At 43.0% G+C, this 20117-nt stretch overlaps 1 protein-coding gene across 1 annotated transcript in view; it reads right to left on the reverse strand.

Annotated features, from left to right (window-relative positions):
- The window catches only part of LOC129703927 (inositol polyphosphate-5-phosphatase A), a 537367-nt gene that overhangs the window by 187136 nt on the left and 330114 nt on the right, over nt 1-20117 (reverse strand). The window contains exon 5 of the mRNA XM_055646645.1: nt 104-167. Coding sequence (XP_055502620.1) covers nt 104-167 — 64 coding nt within the window. The remainder of the gene's footprint in view (nt 1-103; nt 168-20117) is intronic.

Raw genomic sequence — 20117 nt, forward strand, 5'->3', positions numbered from 1 at the left:
CAGTATCAACAGCAAAACTAATATCACCCAATTATTAATACTAATGATGATTATACTACTGTGTACGGTTACTATCAGTATACCATAATACTTCAAAGCTTACCTTTAAAATCAAATTGATAGGTATTTTTCAAAGACTCATGAAGAAAGTAAAGATTTCCTAAAGCCTGAAAAAGAAACATATATGTTTGATTTTACACTGATGTATGTAATGCAGATACAAAATAAAACAATGACAACATTTTCATAGAACCATCAAATGTCAATGTCTAGTTTGGTTTTCTTTAATTTAGACTTACAGCGCGAAAACTGACCCTTCGGCCCACCGAGTCGGCACCGACCAGCGATCCCTGCTCAATAACAGTACCCTACACGCACTAGGGAGAATGTTTATTTATTTTTTAATAGCAAGCCAATTAACCTACAAACCTGAACGTCTTTGGAGTGTGAGAGGAAACAGATCTTGGAGAAAACCCACGCAGGTGACGGGGAGAACATACAAACTCGTTCAGACAAGCACCTGTAGTTAGGATCGAACCTGGGTCTTTGGCACTGTAAGGCAGCGACTCTACCGCTATGCTACCGTGCACCACCCTGATTAAAATGTGTTTTCAATATGAAGCACACAGCATGGGAACTATTTCACAAATACATTTTCCTTCAAAATTGTCTAAATACCAGTAAATATACTGTTAATCATGTTTATTGTTACAGACACAAATGACTTTTTATGCACAAGTGTGGCAATTTATTTCATTTGTTTAAAAAATAATTCAATGTACAGATAACTTTGTTATCAAAGTTGGTCACTGGTCAAATTTGTGTGACTTTGACATTTGATTCAGATTTTTATCAGGCGTGTCAATTCACTAAACATTTCATGTTCATCAGCACCAGACTTCTTTTGCAGTCACTCCATTGAAATCCTCTTCTATGCTGACTGCAGCTGAACCTGTGCGTAATCTTTGGGGAGCTGATACCCAGGGGTTTTTTTCTTGTCACCTGCCCTGGCTGCAGATATCTCAGCCCAGTGGCTCACTGTACATCGATCCTACCTGAGCTGAGTGTGAAATTAAGGAATATTGCGGTTATAACATCATTGCCTTCTTACCACTCGTGCACTAGCCGCATGGTCTGTGGTGCTTGGGAATGGGGATGGGTAAAAGTGTGGTTCAGGGTCAGGTCACAAGTCATGTGGGAGTTTAATGCTGTCAAACTCTCTGCCAACTGTGGGTCTCTGGAACAGGCATCCCAAACATAAACTGCACTGATGTTCCCTCAAGATTTTGACAAGCAGGCACATCTGCCCCTCTTCTTGTTAGCTTTTACCTCCTCTGCACCAGTAGTCGTGTCAATGGTATGTGCGACAGTGATCGCAACTTCTACTGAAGTGTGGATGGCCGTTGGCTCGCTAGGAGCTCATCCGCCCTATGACAGGTTTTGTTTTTGGTCCTGCTGGGGGTCCACAGCCCCCTGCTCACCTGCAAACCAAGTGGGGGAGACGGTTTAGTCGCCGATTATGGAGCAGGTAGCACGGGATTATATGGTACGCCTGGCGGGGGGGCGGATCTCCCCCCGACCTGACCTTAATAGGTTCTGGTTCATTATAATTGTAGGTAGATTAACCACTTCTATGGCCGCTTCGACAGGGACAATCTAGAGACAGCCATCAAGGCTGTGCTCCCTGCTGATCACCAACCCCTCACACTCACCCCCTACGACGTGTACGTGGCCCTGACGGCATCCCCGGGCGCGTCCTCAGGGCCTATGCTGCGCAGCTGACAGACGTCTAGACTGACATCTTCAACCTGTCACTTGCCCAAGCAGTTGTCCCCACGTGCCTTAAAACCACCTCCATCGTGCCGGTGCCAAAACACTCCACTGCGGCAAGCCTCAACGACTTCCGCCCAGTTGCACTTACTCCCATCATCACCAAGTGCTTCGAGAGGCTGGTCCTGGCACACCACAAAGGCTGCCTACCCCCCACATTGGACCCCTATCAGTTTGCCTACCACAAGAACAGGAGTACGAAGGATGCCATCTCAATGGCACTTCACTCCTCCCTCTCCCACCTCGACAACAGAGACACTTGCATAAGAATGCTGTTCAGTGATTACAGCCCAGCATTCAACACCATTACACCCTCTAAACAGATCACCAAACTCAGTAACCTGGGCATCGACCCCTCCCTCTGCAACTAGATACTGGACTTTCTAACCAACAGACCCCAAGCACACCTCTTCAACCCTCACCCACAGGGCTGTGTGCTGAGCCCTCTCCTCTACTCCCTCTTCACCTACGACTGCACACCTGTACATGGTACTAACATCATCATCAAGTATGCAGATGATAAAACGGTGATTGGCCTCATCAGCAACAACGATGAGTTGGCCTATAGGGAGGAGGTCCAGCTCCTAGCAGCATGGTGCGCTGACAACAACCTGGCCCTTAACTCCAAGAAGACCAAGGAGCTCATTGTAGACTTCAGGAAGTCTAGGGGCGGCACGCACACCCCCATCCACATCAACGGGACGGAGGTGGAACGCGTTTCCAGCTTCAGGTTCCTGGGGGTCAACATCTCCGATGACCTCTCTTGGACCCACAATACCTCAACTCGGGTCAAGAAGACTCACCAGCGTTTGTTCTTCCTGAGGAGACTGAAGAAGGTCCATCTGTCTCCTCAGATTCTAGTGAACTTCTACTGCTGCACCATTGAGAGCATCCTTACCAACTATCACAGTATGGTATGGCAACTGCTCTGTCTCCGACCGGAAAACACTGAAGAGGGTGGTGAAAATTGCCCAACGCATCACCGGTTCCACGCTCCCCTCCATTGAGTCTGTCCAAAGCAAGCGTTGTCTGCAAAGGGCGCTCAGCATCGCCAAGGACTGTTCTCACCCCAACCATGGACTGTTTACCCTCCTACCATCCGGGAGGCGCTACAGGTCTCTCCGTTGCCGGTCCAGCAGGTCCAGGAACAGCTTCTTCCCTGCGGCTGTCACACTGCTCAACACTGTACCTCGCTGACTGCCAATCAACCCCCCCCCCCCAGACACTCCTCCCACAGGAAAAACACTATGACTGTATGCATGCAAATAGATTTATTTATTGAAATAATATTCTATGTCGCTCTCCAGGGAGATGCTAACTGCATTTCGTTGTCTCTGTACTGTACACTGACAATGACAATTAAAGTTGAATCTGAATCTGAATCTGAATCTAGATGAGTGAGCAGGGTTCTCGTGAATTGACCAACAACTAGGAACATCAATACAGTGCTGGAATGTGACATGTTGAGGTCTATTCACTGGCATTGATCATTTGTTTGAGGTCAATGAACTTATTTTCATCTCACTTTCAGACACGACCAAGATGCCAGTGCAGATTTCAAAAGCCTTGATGTCTGTTCTATCGTGTGTCGTGCCATCTTTGTTTCTCTACAGGTCAGACTTGCTTGTAAAGCCCTTTCCAGCAGAACTAGCTCCAGCTACAATGTCCATCCCACCAAAAAGTTGTAAGTCCACTTTGATTAGTTTCAAAAGGTTTCAAAGGTCTTTTATTGTCACATAACCAATTAAGGTACAGTGAAATGCGATTTACCAACCATCCATACGAAAAAAAATCAACAAGACACACATACATCGAAGTTACCACAAACATCCACCACAGTGGATTCCCCACATACCTCACTGTGATGGAAGGCAAAAAAGTCCAATCTTCCTCGTTATTCTCCCATGGTCGGGGCAGTCGAACCATCCGTTGGAGCGATCGAAGCTCCCGCAGCTGGTGGTCGAAGCACCCACGTCGGGACGATCAAAAGTCCTGCGTCAGGGCGATCCAGACCCTCTGGGGGTGGTCGAAATTGCCGCGGCTTGGAGTTCCCGAAGTTGGTCTCTGACTGGAGATCGCGGGCTCTGTAATTTTAAAGTCTGCAAGCACCCACGATTGGAACTCCGAGGTCGACCCCTGGCAAAGGGATCGCGAGCTCCGCGACGGTAAGTCCGCAGGCTCCCGTGGTTGGAGCTCCCGAAGTCGGTCTCCAGCATAGGCCGCCAACTCCTCGATGTTAGGCCGCAGTGCGGACGGAGATACGGTGGAAAAAAAATCGAATCACCTTCGAGGAAAGAGATTAGAAAAAGTTTCCCCCCCAACCCTCCACATAAAAGAACACTAAAAACATACATTTAACACATACAATTAAAATATAAGGAGGGAAAGGACAGACAGACAGGCTGTTGGCGAGGCAGCCATTGCTGGCGCCACCTGGTGGTCACGGTGGTACACGTGAGCCAAACACGATTTTGACGCAAGTCTCACACATAGACATTTTCTTGCATAAAGTATTTTACTGAAATACATCAAAGTTGGTGCTTTATGCATTCCTAACCTATAATCTTAAAGAAAGTCAATTAATTCAACAACAAAAAAACATTATTTAAATTGGTTCAACATTTTAATTAATGACAAATAAATCCATCATCAATAAATTATTTGTGGACCATCAGCCAGATGTACCACACCTCTTTAATTACACATTTTGTCAGATTGAGGAAAATTAATATTCTCAATGAAACATTCCTGAAATAAATGTTTGTGATTTTAATTACTTTTGCCTAAAGTTTTTCCGGATACACCAAAGAAACTTGCCAAACTCATGCAGGCTGCGGCCAATAAATGCGGGAAATTCTGCAATCTCAATCTACTCTGAGCACACTGATACAAATCTGAGGAATCAGGATATTGCACATATTTCAAAACACCGGCGTAAATGGCCAGCTAATCAGATGAGAAACTGGATCCAATTATGGATGGATGTTATTATCAAATTACACATGAGAGTAAAAACAAGGAACTGCGGATGCTAGATCACAAAAAAAAGACACAAAGTCCTGGAAGAACTCAACAAGTCCGGCAGAATCTCTGGGAAACATGGACAGATGATATTTTGGGTAGAAGTCGTTTTAGTGAAACCACTAACCAACCTGATCTCCCGGTGGCTCAGCACTTCAACTCCCCCTCCCATTCCGAATCCGACCTTTCTGTCCTGGGCCTCCTCTATCCCCAAAGTGAGTCCCACCGCAAATTGGAGGAGCAGCACCTCATATTTCGCATGGGCAGTTCACACCCCAGCGATATGAACATTGACTTCTCCAATTTCAGGTAGTCCTTGCTTTCTCCCTCCTTCCCCTCCCCTTCCCAGCTATCCCACAGCCTACTGTCCCCGCCTCTTCCTTTCTTCTTCCCGACCCCCACCCCCACATCAGTCTGAAGAAGGGTCTGGACCCAAAACGTCACCTATTCCTTCACTCCATAGATACTGCCTCACCCGCTGAGTTTCTCCAGCATTTTTGTCTACCTTGTAAAATTAGTTGATGGTGCTTCTTTTGCACTTTGCAACCACATTCTGCAAATTATTTCTGAACTGAGTGTTGCGACCTGTGACCATATAACCATATAACAATTACAGCACGGAAACAGGCCATCTCGGACCTACAAGTCCGTGCCGAACACATTTTTTTTCCCCTTAGTCCCACCTGCCTGCACTCATACCATAACCCTCCATTCCCTTCTCATCCATATGCCTATCCAATTTATTTTTAAATGATACCAATGAACCTGCTTCCACCACTTCCACTGGAAGCTCATTCCACACCGCTACCACTCTCTGAGTAAAGAAGTTCCCCCTCATATTACCCCTAAACTTCTGTCCCTTAATTCTGAAGTCATGTCCTCTTGTTTGAATCTTCCCTATTCTCAAAGGGAAAAGCTTGTCCACATCAACTCTGTATATCCCTCTCATCATTTTAAAGACCTCTATCAAGTCGCCCCTTAACCTTCTGCACTCCAGAGAATAAAGACCTAACTTATTCAACTTATCTCTGTAACTTAGTTGTTGAAACCCAGGCAACATTCTAGTAAATCTCCTCTGTACTCTCTCTATTTTGTTGACATCCTTCCTATAAGTGGGCGACCAAAATTGTACACCATACTCCAGATTTGGTCTCTCCAATGCCTTGTACAATTTTAACATTACATCCCAGCTTCTATACTCAATGCTCTGATTTATAAAGGCTAGCATACCAAAAGCTTTCTTTACCACCCTATCTATATGAGATTCCACCTTCAAGGAACTATGCACGGTTATACACCTATCCCTCTGTTCAACTGTATTCTTCAATTCCCTACCATTTACCATGTACGTCCTATTTTGATTTGTCCTGCCAAGGTGTAGCACCTCGCATTTATCAGCATTAAACTCCATCTGCCATCTTTCAGCCCATTTTTCCAAATGGCCTAAATCACTCTGTAGACTTTGGAAATCCTCTTCATTATCCACAACACCCCCTATCTTGGTATCATCTGCATACTTACTAATCCAATTTACCACACCTTCATCCAGATCATTGATGTACATGACAAACAGCAAAGGACCCAACACAGATCCCTGAGGCACCCCACTAGTCACCTGCCTCCAACCCGATAAACAGCCATCCACCATTACCCTCTGGCTTCTCCCATTCAGCCACTGTTGAATCCATCTTGCTATTCCTGCATTTATACCCAACAGTTGAACCTTCTTAACCAACCTTCCATGAGGAACCTTGTCAAAGGCCTTACTAAAGTCCATATAGACAACATCCACTGCCTTACCCTCGTCAATTTCCCTAGTAACCTCTTCAAAAAATTCAAGAAGATTAGTCAAACATGACCTTCCAGGCACAAATCCATGTTGACTGTTCCTAATCAGACCCTGCTTATCTAGATGCTTATATATATTATCTCTAAGTATCTTTTCCATTAATTTGCCCACCACTGAAGTCAAACTAACAGGTCTATAATTGCTAGGTTTACTCTTAGAACCCTTTTTAAACAATGGAACAACATGCGCAGTACGCCAATCCTCGGGGACTATTCCCGTTTCTAATGACATTTGAAATATTTCTGTCATAGCCCCGGCTATTTCTACACTAACTTCCCTCAATGTCCTAGGGAATATCCTGTCAGGACCTGGAGACTTATCCACTTTTATATTTTTCAAAAGTGTCAGTACTTCTTTTACTTTGAACCTCATAGTATCCATAGCTACTCTATCAAGAGTATCAAGAGTATCAAGAGTATATTTAATTGTCATTTGGACCCCTGGAGGTCCAAATGAAATGCCGTTTCTGCAGCCATACATTACACACAAATAGACCCCAGACACAACATAATTACATTTTACATAAACATCCATCACATAGCTGTGATGGAAGGCCAAATAAACTTATCTCTCCACTGCACTCTCTCCCCCCCGATGTCAGAGTCAATGTCAAAGCCCCCGGCTGGCGATGGCGATTGTCCCGCGGCCATTAAAGCCACGCCGGGTGGTGCGAGGTCGCACACCGGGTCTTGATGTTGGAGCCCCCGGCGTGCGCTCGCAAAGTCCCGCATTCCAAGCCGCGCGGGGCGGTGAGGTCAGGCCCCGCTCCAGGAGCTCTTCGACCCCGCAACTCTACTAGTTTCCCTTACCTCACATAATTCAATATCCTTCTCCTTGGTGAATACTGAAGAAAAAAAAAATTCAATATCTCCCCCATCTCTTTTGGCCCTGCAGATAACTGTCCACTGTCTCTCCAATGGACCAATTTTATCCTTCGTTATCCTTTGGCTATTAATATAGCTGTAGAAACCCTTTGGATTTACTTTCACCTTACTTGCCAAAGCAACCTCATATCTTCTTTTAGCTTTTCTAATTTCTTTCTTAAGATTCTTTTTACATTCCTTATACTCCTCAAGCACTTCACTTACTTCATGCTGCCTATAATTATTGTAGATCTCCCTCTTTCTCCGAACAAGATGTCCAATTTCCCTTGAAAACCAGGGCTCTTTCCAATTTTTACTGTTTCCTTTCAACCGAACAGGAACATAAAGATTCTGTACTCTTAAAATTTCCCCTTTAAATGTCCTCCATTTCTCTTCTACATCTTTCCCATAAAACAAAATGTCCCAGTTCATTCCTTTTAAATCATCTCGCATCTCATCAAAGTTAGCCTTTCTCCAATCAAAAATCTCAACCCTAGGTCCAGTTCTGACCCTCTCCATAATTATATTGAAACTAATGGTATTGTGACCTCTTGGATAGTCCACATCTCCCTTTGTCCTGAGGATTGGTTGGGACAATGCACCAGAATTTCAGGGAAGATATATGCGGTGAGAAATTGAAAGTTTGCTGATGTTCAAATTCATACTCGAGTGATAGGCAAAGACTTTAAATTAGAAACTTTTACGTTAGAATTTAAAAGACATGAAATACATTTTAATTTTGGGAGAAAACTGTTTTTATGATGTTACAATGTATTAGTTATTTTGCATAACATCTCAATTTGGACATTATATATGTCAGAAAAATAACAAATGCAGATGTTTTCAAAGAGTTTTCTAATTTGATCGGTGTATTGAGAAATCATGAAACTCTAACTATATGCCCTTTGTAGTTGTGATTTAAATGGAAATAATTATAAATGTTACTAAAAATTGTAACAAAGACCTAGCAGAAAGTGAGCAGCGGTAAACAAGCTAGATACTGATTGCACATCAAGAGGAGAATTGTTGCCTTGTAGTGCTTACAGAGCCAGAGACCCAGGATCGATCCCGACTATGGGTGCTGTATGTATGGAGTTTGCACGTTCTCCCGTGACCGCGTAGTTTTCTCCAAGATCTTTGGTTTCCTCCCACACTCCAAAGTTTGTTGGTAACTTGGCTTAGTATCAATGTAAAAAAAAAGTGTACTTTTCCTTTCTTTTCAGATTCTATAACCTGCAGCCTTTATTGTCTTCGCTTATCCCCACCCAGCCTCTGTCGCTATCTACACTTTTCCCTCCCTGATCTGATCCTCTTCACTTAGATCCACCTAATGTCTGCCAGTGCTCGTCCCAGCCTTGCCCCTCACCTCTTCATATTAAATACCCCCCCCCCCCTACTCTTCAGATGAAGGGTCTCAACCCAAAATGTCAACTATTAATTTCCCTCCTCAGCTGCTGCCGCTGAGACCCCCCCAACAGTTTCTGCTTCACTCCAGATTCCAGCATCTGCGGATCTTGCCTCCAGAAATGTTAAGATCCCTTTCAATGAAATGCAGTAAAATGGTTTTATGAATCACTTCAAAATAGCTTCTAGTGATGTCTATTTCTTGCTTAATTTTTTTAAATAGCTTGTAATTCAACAGATACCTTATTTGAAAAAAAATGTAAAAGTTGCTTTCTTTAGAATTCAATTGCTTTCACCAAAAAGCTAATCTTATGATATGTAATGGAAGTGGTGTATTTGTACGAAGAGCCATCAATATAAGATGGGGTAGCATATGACAGGACTTGAGGAAGGATATGCATCCCGTTCTCTTCATATGTTGAATGGTCCTCTGTTTTAGAATCTGTTTTAAAGTCAAGTGGACTTTCATTGATGGAATTCTCCCCAAACGCATTCCACTATTTCACTAGGACATAAGTTTGACCTTGATGACACTTATTCTCATGATCGTGATACGGTCAACTAACTAAAAACAACATCCATGATCTGGCCTTCAAATTGTACACTCACTATTTGACTAATGAGTCAAAAGTCTGCATCTTGGCAACAAATATATTTTCCTTAAGCCCCTGTCCCACTTAGGCGATTTTTTCGGCGACTACAGGGGACTAGGCTGTCGCCACAGGGTCACGCAGTGACGCCTGCATGGTCATGAGTAGTCTCCTCAAGATGCCTAAAGAGTCGTAACATTTTTCTGGTCGCCGCTGGATTTTGAAATGTTCAAAACTTTTCGGCGACTGGGGGCTTGATGTAGTTTGTCTTCTCCTGTCGTAGGTTATCGCCAGGATGACGTGGGTTGGCACTGGGTGCTGACTTCTGTCAATTCCATTGGCGACTGACTACCTACGTCAACCTACGTCAACGGGCTACGTCAACGGGTGACTTAATTGTCTTCAGTTGTCGCCAACAGGGTCGTTGCTTGTCGTAGCTTGTCGCGAATGGATGTAGGTTGACTTTGGTCATCGTATGTTGTCGCTTGTGTGGTTGTAGGTTGTCATAGGTGTAGCCGTAGATGGACGTCCTAATGGGTCGCTGATTGTCGGTAGCTTGCTGTAGCTTGACGTTGACTAGGTTAACAGTTATCCCCCTTTTTCGGCGACCTACTGCAACTATGGCAGTCGCCAGCAATTGCCGAAAAAATCGCCTAAGTGGGACAGGCCCTTTACAATTTCCTCACCATTTCAAAAACACGTCTGATGCTCAAAACATAACCTGCTTTTGTTACATCCATTCTAAAGACAGATGTGCAGCAAAGAATTCCACGTGACCTAATGCTGTAGATCACAATAGATTGATATAATTTAGTTAAATAGACATTTATTTAGGAAAACCTAATTTCGCAGATGCAATTTCATTGATGATACCAGGACTAAGGCACAAGAAAAGATAACTGAAACTCAACTGTGGAGTGAAAGTACAAGCAATATTTCTACATCTGTGATGAATCCTAGCAAACAACCAGAGATAAAATATGTTTTTTTTTCTCATAGGAATGACCACATTACAGGTTCCTTCATTAGTTTTTCAGGGAATATAAAACATCTGGCATTCAAAATAATAACTTGAAGATGTGCATTAAGAGGAAGAGATTTCATTGGCGTTTTTCCCTGACCACATTTGCGCGGAAGACGTGAATGCAGTCAGAGTTCTGTCTCAGTAATTACTGCATTATTTATGAGAACCTGCACATCTTGAGATTAAACATTTGCTGATTTGTCAAAAGCCCAAACATGAGGTCCTGCCCATCTCCTTGACATATTAGTTCATCCAACGCAAAATACCATCATACATTTAATTGATGAGTACTTCTTCTTGTGACCCAACCACTCTGCATTGAGCTTTCCAAAGGTGGCAAACGAGGAAACTCATGAGAGGCTGCCTGTCATATAACTCAAGGTGAATGACTTCCAAGACAAGGACACCTGTAGGTGTGTAGAGACATTATTTTCATGTTCAGAAAAAACAAAATGTTTTGGATCAGAAATAGTGTAGTATTAATGAAAGAATACATGCTATATCGCTTGCATATCATAATGGTTTCATGAAGGCCAAAATGTAACAGAGAGAACAAGTGTCAGATCCTAGAGATGCAAATAACTGCAGATGCTGAAATCCTGAGTAGAACACAAAGTGTTGGAATAACTCAATCAGCATCACTTGGTGAACATTGTAGCCAAATGGCCACTACACACATTGATAGAAAACATTTTGAGTCGGGTCCCTTTTTCTCCGAATGGGGAATGTGAGAGAAGGAGTAACAAAGTGCACAACACTTTGTACATTTGCTTCTAAAAGTCCAAATAATGTGTGCCTTCCGATTAGGGCAAGGAACTGTTTCAACTGCAGGTAAACTATCAGTAATAATTCACGCTGTCAAAAAATTATGAATCGATCATGATGAAAATCAAACAGAACTGACATAGGATGGTGGACCTAAAATATCAAATTTATTTCTCTTTCCAAAGATGCTGCTTGACCTGTGGAGTGTTTCCAGCATTTTCTGTTTCCAGTTCAATCATTATGGAGTCAGTTATGTTCAAGGTGTTAAACACTCAAGGATACTTCTTCACAAATTTTATACTTGACATTACAAGGACTATAACTTTGTTGGATTGCATTTTAAATGGTCAGGCAATAAAGTTGGAAATGAGAAACTTAAAGAGATGCATTTAATCCTTCAGCAAAGTAGAAGAAGAGTCCACAACCCCAGATCAGATTCAGATTCAGATTCAGATTCAATTTTAATTGTCATTGTCAGTGTACAGTACAGAGACAACGAAATGCATTAAGCAAATGCATAACCAAAATGTCATCTGTCCATTTCCCTCCACAGTTGCTAACTGACTTGCTGAATTCCACTGGCCGTTTATTTTTCATGCAAGATGATCTCTGTGTGTGCACAAGTTAAATTATTTATAGTTGTCTCTTGGCACCCATCTTTAGCCTGACTAGAATGGCTTTTTGTATGCACAATGCACCCCACAAACACCCCCCAGCTACGTTTCTGATACAGCCGACTCTTTATAAACCAGTAAAGGTAAAAGAATCATACCTGTGCTAGAGGAATTGGAAATCTGGGTTGAAACTGATGACAGTCTATGAGAGAGGGATCAAAATAAAGAGGGGAAAGAAAATGTGGAGTGTGTTTCCTGATTACATTAATCAGTAGATGATTGCTTGATGTATTATTTTGAAGATAAATGTTTTACTTTTCTTTTGATTAAAAATCCAATAATTATGCTGTGAATTAATCAGAATGCAATGTTTTTAATATTAAGATACAAGAACCTTTCCAGGTGAATGTGCTCAGAAGCCGACAGAAATGGCCCCGCTGTTTTGTCAGCATCTATCCTTCATGCTCTCAGGTACGTACAACACCTCCTTGAATACAAATGAAAGGATGTGATATAAGGCTGCGGTTTAAATCATATTGGCCTAAAGACTAATTGTTTTCTCATAATATTCACCATCGACCCTGTTTTGCAAACCATTTTTCTGAAGATGATGGCCGGCATTTTCTGGTTTCCATGGTTGATACGTACACATTATTCACATATGAGGCATCGTTTTAACTAAAATACCTTATAACTGTTCCAATTTATTTTAGGAACAGACAATTTGATGCAGGCCAAAAAGATGAGTAATTTTCTCCAATTATTGCTTGATGTCTGTTTTGCAGAGTAACCAGTGATGCCAATAATGCACTCATTTAAAATGTAATTTTAACTATTGTTTCAAATTATATATTGTTTGACCTTGATTTGCTTTAAGTTACTAATAAATATATCCCTTGTATTCTTTGCATGCATTTCCATTGTTATAGTCTATCATATCTTTCTATGTAATGGGAGAGGCTCCTTGAAAACTCCTTGAGACTCAGACTATGATCTGATCATTTGCAATGGGCAATTTGAGTAATTTAAAATGTCCAGTCGGTAGTTAGCGAAAGCCGAAATGCAATGTTGAAAGTTGAATGTCTCTCTGTACAGTGTGCAGCCAGCTTCTTGTAACACTGCCTACCTCCCATAATGATCCACTCTGCCTGCCATGCACCTTCTTCAACATGCGTTGTAGTTAATTACTTAGGCTCTTTCAACAGCAACACCTAAACCCAGATATTCTATCCTTGAGGAGCATCAAGAGCACTACACCTGTAGTTTTCCTTCAAGTTGCACCTCACCAAGATTATCACCACCCCTTCATCACCATTGAGTTTCACATTCTGACTTTCACATGTATGACTGCAGGCACGAAATTTCGTTCAGACCGTAAGGTCTGAATGACAATAAAGGAAATTCAATTCAATTCAATTCAATTCAATTCAATTCAATTCCTGGATCTCACTATCCCATAGCACTGCGGTAGTCCCATCACCACGAGACATGCAGTGGTTCAACAGAGTGGCACACCACCACCTTCTCGCGGGCACGTAGGGATGGACAATAAATGCCGGCCTTGGCACAATGCCCAGATGGTGAAAATTGATTAAAAAGACCAGCGGCCCATAATGTGCTATTTATCTTTGTCCTGTCGAGAGCTGTCAATAATTTAGAAGCAGCCTAATGGACTGTTAGAAATATTGACATTTCACCATATTGGGCAAGATTATCGGAGAATAATCCTGATGTTCTGTGTTGGTAACAAGAAGGATTTCAATGGTTTAGGAAGGTGATCAACCACCATCATGTCATGGGATTAGGGATAGGCAATAAAAGCTGGCCAGGCCAGTTCGACACATAACTATAATGAATAAAAACCCAGCTGTTAACATAAATTTCAACTTTAAACTAAAAGAAAAAATTCCCAAATGGCGACATCAATCACAGTATATAAGCAGTTTCCCTTTTGCTGCTTGACACTAATCAGTCTAGAAATTCGTGCCCAGTCAGTGGTATCAAATGTGTTATTTAGCAGTGGAAACATGTTCCACTCTATTTGTGCAATTCAGCTCACTTGAAGTTAATGAAACTGGATTTTAGAGGCAGAGAAACAATGTGCTGCCACTATCATATAGTGCATTTGACACTATCGATTAAGAATTAATTTCTTAGGCAGTTTTGCTCAGAGACATCTGCATCGCTTACAATGGAACATCAATCTCATTCCTGAGGATTTTCACCAATTGTGGAGCTGAGAAAGTGGAATGGCAAGATTAGGTAGGAAAGAACTGCAGATGTTGGTTTAAGAAGGGTCTCGACCCGAAACGTCACCCATTCTTTTCTCCAGAGATGCTGCCTGTCCCGCTGAGTTACTCCAGCATTTTGTGTCTACCTTCGATGGCAGAATTGGTGTTGCATGTGATTAAAATAGGTCGCAGCACACCTCTATCCTCTGGCTAAAAGTCTATGTTCCAGCACTTCAAGTTGATGATAATCTTTTACAGTGTTTCTCCACTTTTAAAAATAAATGTCTACGTTTAAGATTCATGCATGAAAATTTGCAAAACCTGAGAGCAAGGACACAGAACTTCATGTGTAGGAAGGAACTGCAGATGCTGGTTTAAACCAAAGATAGACACAAAACACTGGAGCAACTCAGTGGGTCAGACAGCATCTCTGGAGAAAAGGCATAGGTGATCGTTCTTCAGAACATCATTCATAAAATAGCTTCAAATAGGATCCAAAGAGAAAGCATTATATTTGGTTTGTATTGAAATGAATTCTTTAGATATTTAGACTTCAGTGATAAAGTGTGGAGACAGCCCTTCGGCCCATTGAGTCTGCATTGAGCGGTGATCACCCCATAGTGGCACAATCCTACACACGAGGGACAATTTACATAAGCTAATTAACCTGCAAACCTGTACGTCTTTGCAGCGTGGGAGGAAACCAGAGCACCTGGAGAAAACCCACACAGTCACCGGGAGAACGTACAAACTCCATACAGGCAGCACCACTCCAAATATCATTTTACTTCGGAGTCACGTGAGTGAAGGGCCGTCCGTCTGCGTGCGCATCATTACGTCTGAAAGCAACGCGCGCAACGGACTGGAGAGGCACTGCGTCCTCCTAGCCGTTGGGATTTAAAAAAGGCGGCAGGTAAGGAAAGTTGAACCACTTACCCTGCGCTTTCTGTTCGGGCTAAGGAAATTATTTGTTTTTCAGAGCCCCAAAAAATGTCGAAGAGACGGTCCGCGGGGAAACCGGCTGCCGAAGACCGCAGCATTCCCGGTAGCGGACGACGGTCATTTTCGCCGACATTGCCGCCGGCATCAGAACCGGCAGCAGCAGACTTGGTGCAGGAGGAAAGCACCGTGGTGGTCCCGGCGGGACGTAAAGCCACCCATAAGTCTGCCGGGCCCGTAGACTCGGATGAGTCCGGGAAAGAGGGATACCCTCCCTCATCGGGAAGCGTCCGAGGACGACTCTCCCAGATGGAGCAGCTTGTGGAGAAGCTATTCCACAATGATAAGCTCCGGAGAAAGGAGCAATATCAGCACGAGTCCCTTCTACAGACCGTGCCAGCAGCCTCATACTCTGGGCAGCAATATGTCTTTCCCATGGAAGGGGGAAGTACATACGGGGATTACCCGGATTCAGAGTTTGGAAGCACAGGGGGGGAACACTCCCAGGGGAGATTGGAGGAAGTACCTCTACAATTAACTAAGTTTGCGATTACCACATCACTGGGTGCTCCCTTGGATGAAGACCTAGCAAGTAACATCAACTGCTTGGCGTCTCATCAACTCAAAGATCTCGTCATGGAAGAAACCCTGAACAGGTACCCCCCACCATCTAACTGTGCTTCCCTCAAGGTTCAAGCGGTGAACCATATAATTTGGGGGCAAATAGGTCCCATCATCAGGAACCAGGAACTGAAGTTCCAAAAAGTATTAAACCTGCTGGGGTCTGGAATTACTTCATTTGCAGGAGGTGTGGAAGGAGGCCTCCTCACTGACCGGGAACAGGATACCATGGCAGTGCTATGTAATGCCCGCTTCAAAATAAACTGCATTCGGAAAGATGCAATAAAACCAGCAATAAATTCGAAGTTTGCAGCTCTTTGCAAAGCTAGCAACATCCAGCCCGCAAACTACCTGTTCGGGGAAGACCTGTCAAGACAGGTACGGGACCTGGATGACGAGGCAAAAACCGTGCATCTCATAACAAGAGGTCAGGCTACACCAAGGGGTCCATCCACGAGATTCCACCCCTACAGCTCTCAGCGTTTTACACCTAGAGAGCCAGGCACCGGAGGAAGATTCACACCTGAGTCAAGGTCTTTTTTAGGGGCAGGCCCCAGCAGGCCAACAGCGAGGATGAGGAGAGAGCAACCACCAGCTCTGCTCCCCAAACCTCGCGGACGAAAACCAGTGCCACGCCGCTAGTAACAACAGAGGTAAGTCAAACCAGTTCCTCAGGGAACATACCAGACGAACCTCACTTACAGGTGGGTGGAAGGTTAAAATACTTCTTAAAAGAATGGTGTTGGGTTACTAAGGATCCATTGATACTGCACAGTATAGAAGGATTCAAAATTGAGTTCAATTTGAATTCATCACCACCGCCAACACATTCTAATATTCGCACATATGTCTTTTCCCAAAAAGACACAATGAATATACAAAAAGAAATTGAAACGTTATCTGACAATAATGTTATTGAGAGGTCATACACAGAACCTCACCAATTTATATCCAATTTATTCTCAAAAGAGAAAAAAGATGGAGGGATCCGCATTATTTTGGATCTTACGGAACTCAATACATATGTGCAATATAAACACTTTAAAATGGACAATTTTGGAACAGCAACTCAGTTGGTTTCCAAAAATGGCTATATGGCATGCATCGACCTCAAAGATGCATACTATTCGGTGTCTATTCACAAAGAGTATAGGAGATATTTGAAGTTTACCTGGATGGGTCAATTTTGGCAATACAAGGCTCTGTCAAATGGGTTGACATCAGCCCCTAGACTGTTTACCAAATTACTGAAACCAATGCTGGGGCTGCTAAGATCTCAAAATCACATAGTCATGGCATATTTGGATGGCATTTTCATCTTTGGAGTCACCAAAGAATTGGCAGAAGCAACAGTCAAGGCAACCAAAACCCTGTTTGAAAAACTTGGGTTCCAAATCCATGCAGTTAAATCAAAATTAACTCCTACCAAGGTAATTGATTACCTAGGATTTACTATCAATGCAGTAACCATGTTGGTGACTTTGCCTAAAGGCAAACAACAAGACTTGAGGAAAGCCTGTAATGATCTGATAAAAAAAACACAAACCAACTATCAGACAAACAGCAAGTGTAATTGGAAAATTGGTAGCTGCCTTTCCTGAAGTACGCTACGGACCTTTGCATTACCAGCATTTACAGTGGGCAAAGGAACAAGCATTGAAATTATATGCAGGTCAGTTTGGCAAATCTATGCAGTTACCAGCTGAAGCCATTATTGGACTACAATGGTGGATGGCAAAAATAAAACTCAGCTCAAGAGAAATCTTACTTGAGAGCCCATCAGTGTTTCTCCAAACCGAAGCAAGCGGTCTAGGATGGGGAGCCACTAACACAGTCAGGAGCTGTGGAGGCAGATGGAATGAGCAAGAGTCTGCTATACTCCAACTATATGGAATCAATTACCTAGAATTGTTGGGGCACAATATCGGCTCAAGTCTCTCTGTAACAACATGCAACATGTGCATGTTCAAATTCAGATTGATAACACTACTGCGGTAGCATATATCAATCACATGGGTGGTGTAAAATCTGTATCCTGTGACAGATTATCTAACCTCATTTGGCACTGGTGCATCGAGAGGGATATTTGGGTTACGGCAGTATATCTACCAGGAAGATATAACACGGTGGCAGATGCAAGGTCACGAATGTTTAATGATAACATAGAATGGATGTTGAATCGTACGGTATTCAATGAAACTATACGATTTGGCACTCCAGATTTGGATCTGTTTGCATCTAGATTAAACCATCAATTACCCAGATATGTGTCCTGGGAGCCGGACCCAGGAGCAGAGTCAGTGGATGCTTTTCCTCTAAACTGTGGAGGAATGTATATTTATGCTTTCCCACCATTCTGCCTCGTAAACCGATGCTTGACTAAAATCAAGCAAGACAAAGCCACAGGCATTTTAGTAGTACCAGATTGGCCTACAAAAGCCTGGTTCCCGAAAATATTGGGGATCATAGTCCAGCCATTAATGGTTGTACCTAAGAGGAGAGGTCTCCTAGTAAACCCAGTTTCAGGGAGCAACCATCCACTTTCTGACCAGATTAATTTGTTGGTTTGCAGATTCTGAGGAGGCCATTTCAAGACATTGGACTATCCGAACGAACTGTGGATGTCATCACAAAGGCATAGAGGGACAGTACCAGAAAACAGTACGCCACTCATATTAAGAAATGGGAAGCTTTCTGCCATGCAAACGATATAACATACAACACAGTTCGGATAACGGATGTCTTGGAGTTCCTATCAGCACTGTACTATGACTATAAATTAAGTTATAGTGCAATCAACAGTGCCAGATGTGCACTGTCCTCCTATCTGACACTGGAGGCAGGGCACGGGCCGATAAGAACGCACCCCTTCGTAATAAAATTCATGAAGGGAATTTACAATTCGATACCCCCAAGGCCTAGGTACACGGACACATGGGATGTGAGCATAGTACTGACCTTACTTCGTCAGTGGGGACAGCCAATGGACTTATCTTTGTCAAAACTAACATTGAAAGTGGTTATGCTGATGGCGCTAATAACAGCCCAAAGAGTCCAGACACTACACTATGACTGGACTACATGACCAGCAACACGAATAACATAACATTCATTGTGAAGGACCTGATCAAACAGAGCAGGCCAGGATGCCAGGGATGAAGATCCAGTTCCTGGCATATCCAGAGGACCAACGATTGTGTGTGGTAACACATTTACACCACTACCTGAGAGTTACGGAAAACCTCAGAGGCTCAGAACAATCGGTCCTCATCAGCCACAAGAAACCACACCGAAAGGTGTCAACACAAACTATCTCCAGATGGTTAAAGGAGGTAATGGTGGTAGCGGGAATAAATACTCATATCTTTAAATCTCACTCCACCAGGGCTGCATCTACGTCGGCAGCAAGAATGATGGACGTACCCCTTGATGACATCCTAGCGGCTGCAGGATGGGTGAATGACAGAACATTCCAGTGGTTTTATAACAAACCCATTATCGGACCAGGGGTATTTGCTCGTGCCATCTTAAGTTCTGTTACCTAGTTTTCTCACAGGTTCGGAGGGAAAGCTAATAAAACATTTATTTTTCTTTATTATAAAGCATCAGTGTCTTTACTAACTACGTTATGCCTGAATGCTTTAATAATACTCTCATCCATGGTCAATCCAATCAGTGTGTGACGCCTGGATTCGTAACCGGTGTGAAATCACAGAGCTTTGAAATCTTCACGTAGTCACTCACGTGACTCCGAAGTAAAATAGTAAAATTAAACGAGAACTTACCAGTTTGAAGTTTGACCTTGATTTTATGAGGAGTTACGATGAGCGATTACGTGCCCACCGCTCCCACCCTCATATTATCAAGGTCATATGGAAGTTCGAGTTTTTTCACAATCTTACTATTCTCAGGTCTTCTTTTTTATCTGTGATTTAACACCGCTGCTTTGAAGATTGACGCGCACGCAGACGGACGGCCCTTCTTCACGTAATCGCTCATCGTAACTCCTCATAAAATCAAGATCAAACTTCAAACTGGTAATTTCTCGTTTAATCTTACTATTAATCTTCGCTGGATATGCAGCATTTGCATTGCAATGGACGACCTGTAACATTTGATTACAAAGAATATTATATGTGAATAAATGAATTTAGACTATAACATTGATAAGCAAACATTTTAGGTAGAAAAGTAATTGCAGCACCTGCACACACAGCACCTGCAAACACCTGCATTTCCACAAAAACATATTTTGGTGATCAGTATTATACTTGGGAAGGGATATCTTGCTTGCCCGATACCTGCACAGAGAATCGCTTAGGAGCACCAATACCTGGAGATAGACACAACATGCTGGAGTAACTCA

This window comes from Leucoraja erinacea, chromosome 15 (genome assembly GCF_028641065.1).
Source record: "Leucoraja erinacea ecotype New England chromosome 15, Leri_hhj_1, whole genome shotgun sequence".
In the NCBI taxonomy this organism is placed as follows: domain Eukaryota; kingdom Metazoa; phylum Chordata; class Chondrichthyes; order Rajiformes; family Rajidae; genus Leucoraja; species Leucoraja erinaceus.